This window comes from Bubalus bubalis, chromosome 21 (assembly GCF_019923935.1).
Source record: "Bubalus bubalis isolate 160015118507 breed Murrah chromosome 21, NDDB_SH_1, whole genome shotgun sequence".
Classification (NCBI taxonomy): domain Eukaryota; kingdom Metazoa; phylum Chordata; class Mammalia; order Artiodactyla; family Bovidae; genus Bubalus; species Bubalus bubalis.
Window position 1 is genome coordinate 58824874 of NC_059177.1, and position 12142 is coordinate 58837015.

The 12142-nt window shown below is 49.0% G+C and overlaps 1 protein-coding gene across 6 annotated transcripts in view; it reads right to left on the reverse strand.

The window, feature by feature from the left end:
- CFAP92 (cilia and flagella associated protein 92 (putative)) overlaps window positions 1-12142 on the reverse strand; it is a 37297-nt gene that overhangs the window by 23068 nt on the left and 2087 nt on the right. For 5 of the 6 annotated variants that reach the window (XM_044934269.2, XM_025272442.3, XM_044934270.2 and 2 more), the window contains 6 exons: window positions 6890-7080; window positions 6517-6564; window positions 6019-6223; window positions 4809-4940; window positions 3876-3948; window positions 2545-2666 (listed from right to left, as the gene is read on the reverse strand). In XM_044934269.2, coding sequence (XP_044790204.2) covers window positions 2545-2666; window positions 3876-3948; window positions 4809-4940; window positions 6019-6223; window positions 6517-6564; window positions 6890-7080 — 771 coding nt within the window. The remainder of the gene's footprint in view (window positions 1-2544; window positions 2667-3875; window positions 3949-4808; window positions 4941-6018; window positions 6224-6516; window positions 6565-6889; window positions 7081-12142) is intronic. The other variant, XM_044934268.2, reaches the window with a different exon arrangement.

A 12142-nucleotide genomic window follows, 5' to 3' on the forward strand; every position in this document is an offset into this window, starting at 1 on the left:
AAGTGAAGAGGAACTAAAAAGCCTCTTGATGAAAGTGAAAGTGGAGAGTGAAAAAGTTGCCTTAAAGGTCAACATTCAGAAAACGAAGATCATGGCATCCGGTCCCATCACTTCATGGGAAATAGATGGGGAAACAGTGGAAACAGTGTCAGACTTTATTTTTCTGGGCTCCAAAATCACTGCAGATGGTGACTGCAGCCATGAAATTAAAAGACGCTTACTCCTTGGAAGGAAAGTTATGACCAACCTAGATAGCATATTCAAAAGCAGAGACATTACTTTGCCAACAAAGGTCCATCTAGTCAAGGCTATGGTTTTTCCAGTGGTCATGTATGGATGTGAAAGTTGGATCATAAAGAAAGCTGAGCGCCAAAGAATTGATGCTTTTGAACTGTGGTGTTGGAGAAGACTCTGGAGAGTCCCTTGGACTGCAAGAAGATCCAACCATTCCATTCTAAAGGAGATCAGTCCTGGGTGTTCTTTGGAAGGAATAATGCTAAAGCTGAAACTCCAGTACTTTGGCCACCTCATGTGAAGAGTTGACTCATTGGAAAAGACTCTGATGCTGGGAGGGATTGGGGGCAGGAGGAGAAGGGGACGACAGAGGATGAGATGGCTGGATGGCATCACGGACTCGATGGACATGAGTCTGAGTGAACTCCGGGAGTTGGTGATGGACAGGGAGGCCTGGTGTGCTGCAATTCATGGGGTCTCAAAGAGTCGGACACGACTGAGCGACTGAACTGAACTGACCCATGAAGTGATGGGACCAGATGCCATGATCTTCGTTTTCTGAATGTTGAGCTTTAAGCCAACTTTTTCACCCTCCTCTTTCACTTTCATCAAGAGGCTCTTGAGTTTTTCTTCACTTTCTGCCATAAGGGTTGCATCATCTGCGTATCTGAGGTTATTGATATTTCTCCCAGCAATCATGATTCCAGCTTGTGCTTCATCCATCCTGGCATTTCACATGATATACTCTGCACAGAAGTTAAATAAGCAGTGACAGTATACAGCCTTGACGAACTCCTTTCCCGATTTGGAACCAGTTTGTTGTTCCATGTCCAGTTCTAACTGTTGCTTCTTGACCTGCATACAGATTTCTCAGAAGACAGGAGAGGTGGTCTGGTATTCCCATCTCTTCAAGAATTTTCTACAGTTTGTTGTGATCCACACAGTCAAAGGCTTTGGTGAAATCAATAAAGCAGTAGATGTTTTTCTGGAACTCTCTTGCTTTTTCGATGATCCAATGGATGTTGGCAATTTTATATCTGGTTCCTTTGTCTTTTCTAAATCCAGTTTGAGCATCTGGAAGTTCATGGTTCATTTACTCTTGAAGTCTGGCTTGGAGAATTTTGAGCATTACTTTACTAGCGTGTGAGATGAGTGCAACTGTGCGGTAGTTCGAGCATTCTTTGGCATTGCCTTTCTTTGGGATTGGAATGAAAACTGACCTTTTCCCATCCTGTGGCCACTGCTGAGTTTTCCACATTTGCTGACATATTGAGTGCAGCACTTTAACAGCATCATCTTTTAGGATTTGAAATAGCATGTGTTGACATACATACATCACAGGAAAAGAGGCAGGTTCAGGGCTTCCCTGGCATGTCTGACTCTTTGTGACCCCATGAACTGTGGCCCCCAGGATCTTCTGTCCGTGGAGATTCTCCAGGCAAGAACAGTGGAGTGGGTTGCCATTCCGTCCGCCAGGGATCTTCCCGAGCCAGGGATGGGTTAAGGGGATGCTCTGCTGCAGTTACAGCTGAGCGGATGGGAACAGGGGGCAAGTGTCCTGTGTGCTCGCTGTAGGACCCTGGAGACTCAGCAGTTTGCTGAAAACCTGGTGCGGAAATCTAAGCCAAGGAGGAGGAGGTAGACTCAGGGATCCGAGGATCCTTGCTGGGAGCCTGACTCTCAGATACATGCTTCCAAGAGTGGCTCCTGGGACCTGGGATGCAGTTTCCCTGGTTCCACCCTAAGAAGCACGCACCTTCTCAGCTTCCAAAGGGTCTCTCCACACACGCCACAGCCCACATATCTACCCTACACAGCATTGATCACACGGAGGTGTAATTAATTTTCTGGACGTCTCTGGTCAGTATTACAGATTTTCATGTCCCCCATTCCCTGATGACTGAGATGGTTAAGAATCTGCTTGCAATGTGGGAGAGCTGGACTTCATCCCTGGGTCGGGAAGATCCCCTGGAGGAGGGCATGGCCAGCCACTCCAGTATTGTTGCCTGGAGGATCCCATGGACAGAGGAGCCTGGCGGGCTGCAGTACCTGGGGTCGCAGAACCGGACACGACTGAGCCACTGAGCACATACACACAACACAATGGACAGGAGCCCAGAAATGCCGGCAGTAAAGGACAGTGGACGGCTCAGCGGCGAGACAGGCTGGGCCAGTCAAAAGCTGCACCGAGTATTTCTCACTTTTGATTAACATGGGAACCTTATCAAAGAATTCTGAATCTGAAACATTTTATAATTCTCTTTCAGGTCCAGTCACACTACAAAGTTCCAAAATCCCACCCTGACTTACTCTGAAATTTCTGCTTCTCTAACAGGTTTGTCAAGCTGCTAAATGATGGCTTCTCAATTAGCTCCTTCGCCTCTGTTGTGGTTGCCCCTCCCAAAGAAGTAACCGGTTTGGAATCACCCCATCTAGAAAATGCACAAAGAGAAAAATACAGGAAAGTGAGACAAACTAGGGATTGGAGCTGAGAATCTATTTACTGGATTGAACGTGAGTAGATTCTCAAAAAGATGACACTGCCCTCCTTTAAAGTACTGCCTCTTAAAATTCCAACATGCATTTGAGTCACCAGGGAATGTCACTGAATAAAATGCAGATTGTAGGTCAGCAAGCCTTGGGTGGCCCTGAGACTCTCACCCCTAACAAAGTCCCACTAATGATGAGGCTGCTACTCTGCAGACAACCTTGCACTATCAATTATAATGATTAAAAATATATTATTGATTAAAGTAAAATCAACTGAAAACTCTAAAATATCTAGGAATTCACTTACAGGAATTACCCACAACATCTACAGGGGGAAAAAAAAAAAAAAAGTAACCCTATTAAAAGCCATAAAGGAGGAACAGAATTAGGTGAAAAGATATACCATGATCATGGATGGGGGAACTTCATAACGTAAAAATGTCAATTCTCTCCAAATAAATCTATAAATTCCTGCAAAAAAAACCTTTTAACCAACATTTTCAAACGATGTGTTCTGAGTCACTGTGCTGAACAGAACAAACTGATGCCATGTTGTAAATCTCCTGGACTTCAATACAACCTTTTGTTTAATGACAGTTCTCTTGGTCCTTCCCATGCCATCCCCCCAAGTCACGAGGTGGATCTCCCTTCTCCCCCTGGGCCCCACAGCGTCTGAGAAGTCCCCTTCTCTGGTTTCCCCCTCAGGCTCCAGGAGGCCCGAGAGCAACTGCCCTCCGAACAGGAGACACAGTGGACTCAGCTGTCCAATGGTATGGGTTGGGATCCTGGCTTTACCAACGCCCCAAGCCTCCCAAGGATTCTAGTTTTATAACTTTGTGCCAACCACTTAGCCACGAAGTCCCTTTATGGAGAAAATGGAGATGGTGATGCCGAATGGAGATGGAGAGTGACGAAGCTGAGGGTAATATGAAATGCACTGCTTCACGTAGAAGCAGGGGCCTGACACATAACACAGGCTCAGAGGACTCAGAGGACCTTTCTCGGTTCTGTGCCCCCACCTCGACTGCGTGAGCTCCTGGTTAAGTGAAGCTACCAAAACTCCATGCGACTCTGGGAGGGGGGCTTGCGGGGCAAGAAGAAGAGGAGGCCCCTTTCCCACACCCCCAAAAACAGCACGGGGCCCTCCTTACTGGACTGTGGCAAGCTCTTCCGACCTGAGTAGCTTTTCATGGTCCTCGGGGTTCCCGGGAAGAGTTTCCGCATCTGCTGGGAGGGAACCCGACCACATGAGCCAGCGTCTCCAAGCCTCCCACCCTGTACGAGCTCACCAAGAACGAGGGCCCTGAACACGTTTGCAGCGCCAGCCCCCAAGCCGCAGTCCCCAAGCATTCGGCAAAATGTCTGCGGATGATACACAACTAAATGAATGAATATAACTATGATTATTTGGAAAAACGGAGGCAAGACTAGGCCTCTAAGTCCTTATGTAATACTCCACAGAGAATAAAACAGAAGTCTGTTATCTATGCACCCGGCCACTTCAGCACTGTTCACACTAGAGACTCCTGAAAACACTCCCAAGTTTCCTTTATTCCCACCAACAGCAAACAGTTAAGCAAATCACAGTGGTGCTAGCCGATGAAACACTCTGAATCCACCACACAAGTTTATGGAAAGTTGTTAAGGAAATAGACGGTGAGGATGCAATGATCTCATCCTAGAAGATTATGGACCCAGAATAACCTCATCTGTATTAAAAAAACATAAATCTCAGCACAAAAACAAAAGAATCTGCCATAACAAGATAACCAAAATATTGCAGTGTTTGTTCCTGGTGACGGAACAATCCATTATGTTCCCTGCTTGTTTTATACTTTTCTGTATTTACTGACTATTCTAGAAAACAAACAAAAACTATATAATGTCTCCATTGAGAGATGGGTTTTTTGTAAGTGACCAAAATGAAAGAATCAACTGCAGTGATTTGCCGGGTGGGTGGGGAACCACACCGACCTCGGAGCACGAGGCGCCCCGGTGGACGCCAGTGTGCACGCGTCACCCGGGACCCCGCCTTCCCGCCGGGATTCGCGCTCGGCGCGCCCACGAAGGCCGCCTCCACTCACCGTGCGCTGGCTTCAAGGATCTTCTCGGTTTTTCGAGCTTCTCTGGTGTGTGGTCCTGGCACTGCTCCTCTTTGGCGTGAACGCCCTGTTCAGACAATCTTCTCTGACTTAAAACCAAATTTTTCACTTCCTCTAGAACACAGGAGGAGACCGCATCGCTGACTCGGCTCATCAGAAACACACTGCTTATCCACCAGGCGAGTGTCCCCCTCAGTTAGTGCCGGAGCAGTAAGACAGGGGGAGCCGCCGCCGGGGGAGCCGCCGCCGGGGGAGCCGCCTCCAAACACCAGGACACGCCCACCCCGCCGGCACCGGCTTCTCCCAGGCAAGGTCCCTAGGCAGGTGCCTGTGCTGCGTTGGACGCTCACCCTGCACTTGAAGGAAGACACCACCACCTGCCCATCTTACAGACGCTTCTGTCACCCTTGTGTGGTCAGGGAACCCACCCTTTACCAAGGGTGACGCCCCTCGGGGTCTCTCCCACCTGTCAGTGGGGGGCGGACCAGCAGAGCAGAGGGAGAGAGGGAAGGTTAAAGAAGACGGCAGAGAGAGGTGAGACCGGGCGTGGTACTGGAGGATGGATGGCACTCTGGGAACAAGAAATTAGGCCAAGAGCCCCTGCTGCCTCGAGGCTGGCCCTGCAATGTGGAGAAGCCTCGCGTCTTCAGGGGCCAGGGCTGGACGTGGGGTGCAGGTGATGGTGATGATGAGAAAGAAGGCTTGGGGTGCCGGGGGCACGATGCCTTCGAGACTGGACTCGGACATCAGACTTGGTTCCCGAAGACGCAGGGCAGCCGTGAAAAGCCGCAGAGCTGCCAAGCGCCAGGGTCTCAGGGGTGATACAGGAAGGTCAGGGAGCGGGGCGGCAGAGAGGAGACAGGGAAAAACATGCGTGCAGATGGAGGAGGCAGGTGAGGGTAGAGAGCCCTGGGAGAACCACACCAGGCAGGGTCACCAAGCAGGTGCTGGGCCGGGGGCAGCGGTGGCCGAGAGTGGCGGGCACGGCAGGAGCCAGCCACGACCTGGGGCTTCAAAGGGTCATTGGCCAACGCTGAGAGCGGACAGAGGTGTCACTGTGCTGATGGACGCCAGCACGGGCCCCCAAAAACCAGACGCGCCCAACTAAGGGACGCTGGCTTTCTGCTGTCAACTGGTGAGAAGCCACCACGTCCTGGGAACATTTCAAGTCAAACCCAGACACCTGACTTACCGAAAGATCCCATATCTTCCATAAACCCAGAAGGCTTTAGCCGATAATACTTGACTCTTTTCGAAACCTTTTCCTTGGTGTCCCAGACCTTCAAGGTGATTTTGTGAAAATTTATTTTCTTCAGTAACTCCTTGGTCACATTGATGTTGAAAGCTTGGATCCACGACACCCAGACCCTGTCCCCTTCTTGCCACGGCCTGATGGTCTGTGTGAAAGGACAGGAGACTCTCAGGGGCCAAGATCTGACCGCTGGCGCGGCGAGCCGGGCCCGGCCCTCCGCCCGTCTATCTGTGTGTCCCGACCTCTCCCGGCTCCCAGCTCTCGTCGGGAATCGGGAAATGGGTGCCAGCAACAGGGGCCCGCGCGCCTCTGGGTTCCTCGGAAAAATAAAAGTAAAAGCAATTCCTGCAGAGATGTCCTTCCCAGGGGCTCTCCATCCTGCCCCGAGCCCGCCCTAGCGCAGTGTGCCCGCGCGCAGGAGCAGACACCCGTACTCACGCACACACACACGAAGAAACAGCAAGAGCTGCAAGAGCTGCCGGAACTCTGCAAACACCAAAGAAATTCTTAGGTTGAAAATACCTGCACAGACAATCCTTGGGTCGCTACTATTAGGGTCATGCACACTGGCATTCAGTAGATCTGGGGTGGGGCCCAAGGTCTTGAATTTCCAGCAAGTTCCAGGGGAAGCCAGCATTCTTTGTGGCTCCTGCTGTTTCTTGTAGTTATCGGACTACATGCAAGGCCACACACACACACAGACACACACACGGAGACGCACACACACAGACACACACGGAGACACACAGAGACAAACACACAGACATACACACACAGAGACACACGGAGACACACACACACACATGCTCACCTTGACTCCCGAGTCCAGGAACACTTTGGCCACGGTTGGAAACAGCAGCACATCGGCTTTCTTAGGCTCCCCATCGTCCGGCAGGAGGGAGTACTCGATGTGGTAGTAACGGTGAACCTTTGCAACGGGCTTGTCCGTTTTAGGCTGTCGCCTGTATTTTTCAACCAAACTTGAAAATTTCCTTTTATGACCTAGAGGACACAGATGGAGTGAGTCCTGCCCTAACCTCATGCGAAGGCAGAGCTGTCTCCACGACTCCCTGCTCCCAAGAAGAGCCGGAGGCTGGGGCGGGGGGCCTGTGCAGCCACCCGCTGGGTGTGAGGGTGTGTGTCGGGCCCTCCGCTCACGACTCTGAGGCCAGCATCCCCGTAAAGGTGTTAAAACCCAACATCACAGCACGATGGGATCCGTGCAACATCAGCGGTGTGAACACGACCAGAGTAGGGGTTTGCGGGCCGGGGGGTGGGTATCCTGGGGGGGGCCACCTGGGGGGGCACCCTGGGGGGTATCCTGGGGGGGTATCCTGCAGGGGGTATCCTGGGGGGGGTACCCTGGGCAGGTATCCTGGGGGATATCCTGGGGGAGTACCCTGGGGGGTACCCTGGGGAGGTATCCTGGGGGGTATCCTGGGAGATATCCTGGGGGGTATCCTGGGGGGGTACCCTAGGGGGGTATCCTGCGGGGGTACCCTGGGGTGGGGGGCCCCAGGGGCTGTCAGCAAGTCATGCAGGGGCAAAGCTGGCAGACACCCCAGGCTGAGCCCACCGAAACCCCACCAAGGAAGCTGCGAGACGTGGGGTGGCGGGGCGGGCAGACACAGAGGGAGTCTGGGCTTCCCCAAGAGGCGCAGCCTCCCAGGCCTGCCCTTGACCGTCAGCTGGGCCCTCCAGGCTGAGTGTTAACACCACAAGAAGATGATTCGGGAACCCCACACGGCCTCCTCTGAGCCGCGCTCTGTGACTGCCGGTTTTAAAGGTCTCCCTGCAAAGTGTCAATGCTGTATCGCCCAGGAGGCTGCTGAACATGGGAGGTGCCCCAAGGTCTCCAGGAATGAGCTTCTCACAGCTGTCCTCAGGGGCGGGAGGAGTCCTGGTGAGGGGAGGTGACGAGGAAGCTGGCAGCTTCGCAGACCTGCCTCTAGACTCAAGCTGCCGCGGGCCAGCAGGTCACACACTGTCTCACTGCCTATCCACAGGTTTGCAGATGCTACAGCACGGCAGCGGGCAATGCAACAATATCAATCCCCAAAAAGGCGGGCAATGCAACAATATCAATCCCAAAAAAGGCGGGCAATGCAACAAGAGCTATCCAGAAAGTTAAGGCGCCTACTCCTTGGAAGAAAAGCAATGACAAATCTAGACAGCATATTAAAAAGCAGAGATGATACTTTGCCTATAAAGGTCCATCTAGTCAGAGCTATGATTTTTCCAGTAGTCACACATAGTTATGAGAGTTGGACTTAAAAAAGACTGACAGCAAAGAATTGATGCCTTCAAACTGTGGTGCTGGATAAGACTCTTGAGAGTCCCATGGATAGCAAGGAAATCAAACCAGTCAATCCTAAAGGAAGTCAACCCCAAATATTCATTGGAAGGACTGAAGCTGAAGCTCCAATACTTTGGCCGCTAACTCACTGGAAAAGACCTTTATGCTGGGAAAGACTGAGGACAGGAGGAGAAGGGGACGACAGAGGATGAGATGGTGGGACGGTATCACGGACTCAAAGGACATAAGTTTGAGCAAACTCCAGGAGATAGTCAAGGACAGGGAAGCCTGGCATGATGCAGTCTGTGGGGTCGCAAAGAGTCAGACACAACTGAGCGACTGAACAACAATCCAAAAAACATAAACGCACATCTTAAGCCCAGCAATTCCACTTCTTGAAATTCAGGCTACACAGGGATCCACACATAAGCCCAGAAATGTCCACACAACAACGTCTGCTGAATAACTGGAGACAACTTGCATGTTCACCAACACGGGGCAGGGTAAATTAGACACAGAGGACGGGTCACTGCAGCACAGAGGTGTTTAAAACCAACACCGACAAAGCAAACCAAGCCTGCGGCCATCCGATAAGATACCTGAGATATACCATCAAAGTTTTAAGACGCAAGTTGTAAAATAGGATACGTAGGGTCTCATTTTTCTAAAACAAACAACTTGAATAAACATTCATGGATAAGTTCATAAATATGCAGGTATTTAAGGAAAAAACATTGAAGCTAGAATTTTATACCTAACCAAAGAGATAGGTTCTTCAAAGATACTGATGCTGTAAAAATACTTTCAGGCAAGGTCTCTTTAAGTGGAGCTGCACAGCGATCTATTTTATAAACGCCTTTGGAGAAAGGGCCAAAATAAGAAAAACAAGTCTAAGAGAGCCTGCAAGAGATGTGAGGTTGAAGGTGATCAAATAACCACCAGTATTCTTTGGGGCGGTGTTTGCAGGTATTTTTTGCATGTTTGCATGGTATCAACAGACCATTATACATACACATACCATTATACATAAAGGAGGTCACACACAGTGACAAACAGTTCAATCTGCCAAGAAAAGGTAGGTCAGTTTTGAACATGGTGTACATCTAACCAAATAGTTTACAGAATATCTGAAGCAGTCGTCAGCAGAACTACAAGGCGATGCTGCAATCAATCATCACAGGTGGAGATTTCAAGCAGGACAACAAAAAAGACATGTCAGAAAATGGAGAACCGCGTGGTGTGCCCAGGAATGAACCTGCCTAAGCGGCAAGAGGCCGTGCTCCACACACGTCAGATGCGACGGAAGAGGCTGAAGACCACGCAGGTGGAGGGACGGACCATGTGCGACTGGATGGGGGAGCCACCACCCAAAGCAAACTACAGACTCCACACGCTCCCTTTCACATCGTCAATGGCATTCTTCACATACCCAGAACAAAAAAAAGGTTTACATTTGAATGGAAACGCAAAAGACCCTGAATACCCAAAGTATTACTGAGAAAGAGGAATAGAGCTGGAGGACTCTGGCTTCCTGACTCCAGGCTACACTACAGAGCTATAGTGATCAAAACACTATAGTACAAATACAGATCAATGGAACAAAATAGAGTATCCAGAGATGAACCTCACGCACCTGTGGTCACCTAATAAACAACAGAGGAGGAGAGATTATAACAATGGAGAAAAGACCGCCTCTTCAATAAGTGGTGCCAGGACACTGGACAGCTGCATACAAAAGGATGGAATGAAAACAGTTTCTGACACCATACACAAAAATACACTCAGATGGATTAAAGATCTAAATTTAAGACCAGGTAAAATTCCTAGAGAAAAACATAGGCAGAACACTCTCTGACATAAATTGCAGTAATATTTTTGGGGCTCCGTGTCCTAGAGTGATGGAAATAAAAAGAAAACTAAACAAATGGAATCTAATTCAACTCAAAGGCTTTTGCACAGCAAAGGAAACCACAGACAGAATGAAAAGACAACCTTTTCTGGGAGAAAATATTTGCAAACGATTCTACTAACACGGAATTAATTTCAAAAACATACAAACAGCTCATACAGCTTAATATCAAAAAAAGAAAAACCCAATCAAAACATGGGCAGAAGACACAGACATTTCTCCAAGACACAGAGATGGCCAAGAGGCACGTGGGAAGTGCTCCATGTGTCACAACCATCAGAGAAATGGAAAACCAAAGCTACAAGGCGCTGTCGCCTCACACTTGAGAGGCTAACAGGCAGGAAGGCCAGGGGTGTCCAAGCGGAGGACACAGCCTGCAAGCGTCAGACATTTTTATCTCTCGCAAGCGGCAGGAGGAAACAAACGAGCGATATTTTTTCCTTCTCTATACAAATTTAAAAAGAGGTTTCTCTTAAAATACTGTGTTGCCAGGATGACACCTGGTTTCACCTGAAGTTAACTATTCTCAAACCTAGAGATAACCAATGCATTTCTCTTATGGAAGTGTTTGTCTTAAGCTATGCTAATGTGCTATGCTTTTACCCCAGACTCTGTCTTCAAGTCGGTTCCACCTCTTGGCTCAGAACCTACTTGACAAACCAGTATATTATACTCAGATATTGTTCCCCTAATCTAGGTAAACGAAACTATTTGTATGGTGATCGGCCCTTCTTCAAGATTCAAGTTAATCATTTTATGGCCCAGGATGAACCATTTGGTGCCAAGATTACCCCAAAATGCATCTTTTGGGTGAGGGGCCTGGTGCCATTCTGAGTTTTAAGACATTCCTTTCTTTTATAAACAGACTGCTAGTGACTATGTAACATCCAGCTGAAGACTAGCAGAAGGGTACTCTTTCTGCCCCCTTCTGATGCCTATGTCAGAAGCTTTCTCTATCTCTTTGATACTTTAATAAAACTTAATTACACAAAAGCTCTGAGTGATCAAGCCTTGTCTCTGGCCCCGGATTGAATTCTTCTCCTCCGGGGGCCAAGAATCCCGGCGTCTTTGCGTGATTCGACAACAACCTTTCACACTGATCAGAATGGCCATCATTAAAAATCTACAACTAGATTTTGATCCAATACATCTGAGAATCTGCATTTAAACCCAGAATTAGGGGATTCACAATCAGCTTATGGGGGGTGGGGAGTGCCTTAATCTCTTCTTTATCTGCAGAAAGCATAAATAACATCACCAGCCACTACAACAAAGCCAGTGGAGGTGATGGGATTCCAGCTGAGCTATTTCAAATCCTGAAAGATGATGCTATGAAAGTGCTGCATTCACTACGCCAGCAGATTTGGAAAACTCAGCAGTGGCCACAGGAACGGAAAAGTTCAGTTTTCATTCCAATCCCAAAGAAAGGCAATGCCAAAGAATGCTCAAACTACCGCACAACTGCACTCATCTCACACGCTACCAAAGTCATGCTCAAAATCCTCCAAGCCAGGCTTCAGCAGTACGTGAACCGTGAACTTACAGATGTCAGGGCTGGATTTAGAAATGGCAGAGGAACCAGAGATCAAATTGCCAACATCCGCTGGATCATGGAAAAAGCAAGAGTGTTCCAGAAGAACATCTACTTCTGCTTTCTTAACGTCACCAAATCCTTTGACTGTGTGGATCACCACAAACTGTAGAAAATCCTTCAAGAGATGGGAATACCAGACCACTTTACCTGCTTCCTGAGAAATCTGTGTGCAGGTCAAGAAGCAACAGTTAGAACGGGACATGGAACAACAGACTGGTTCCAAATAGGAAAAGGAGTACGTCAAGGCTCTATGTTGTCACCCCGC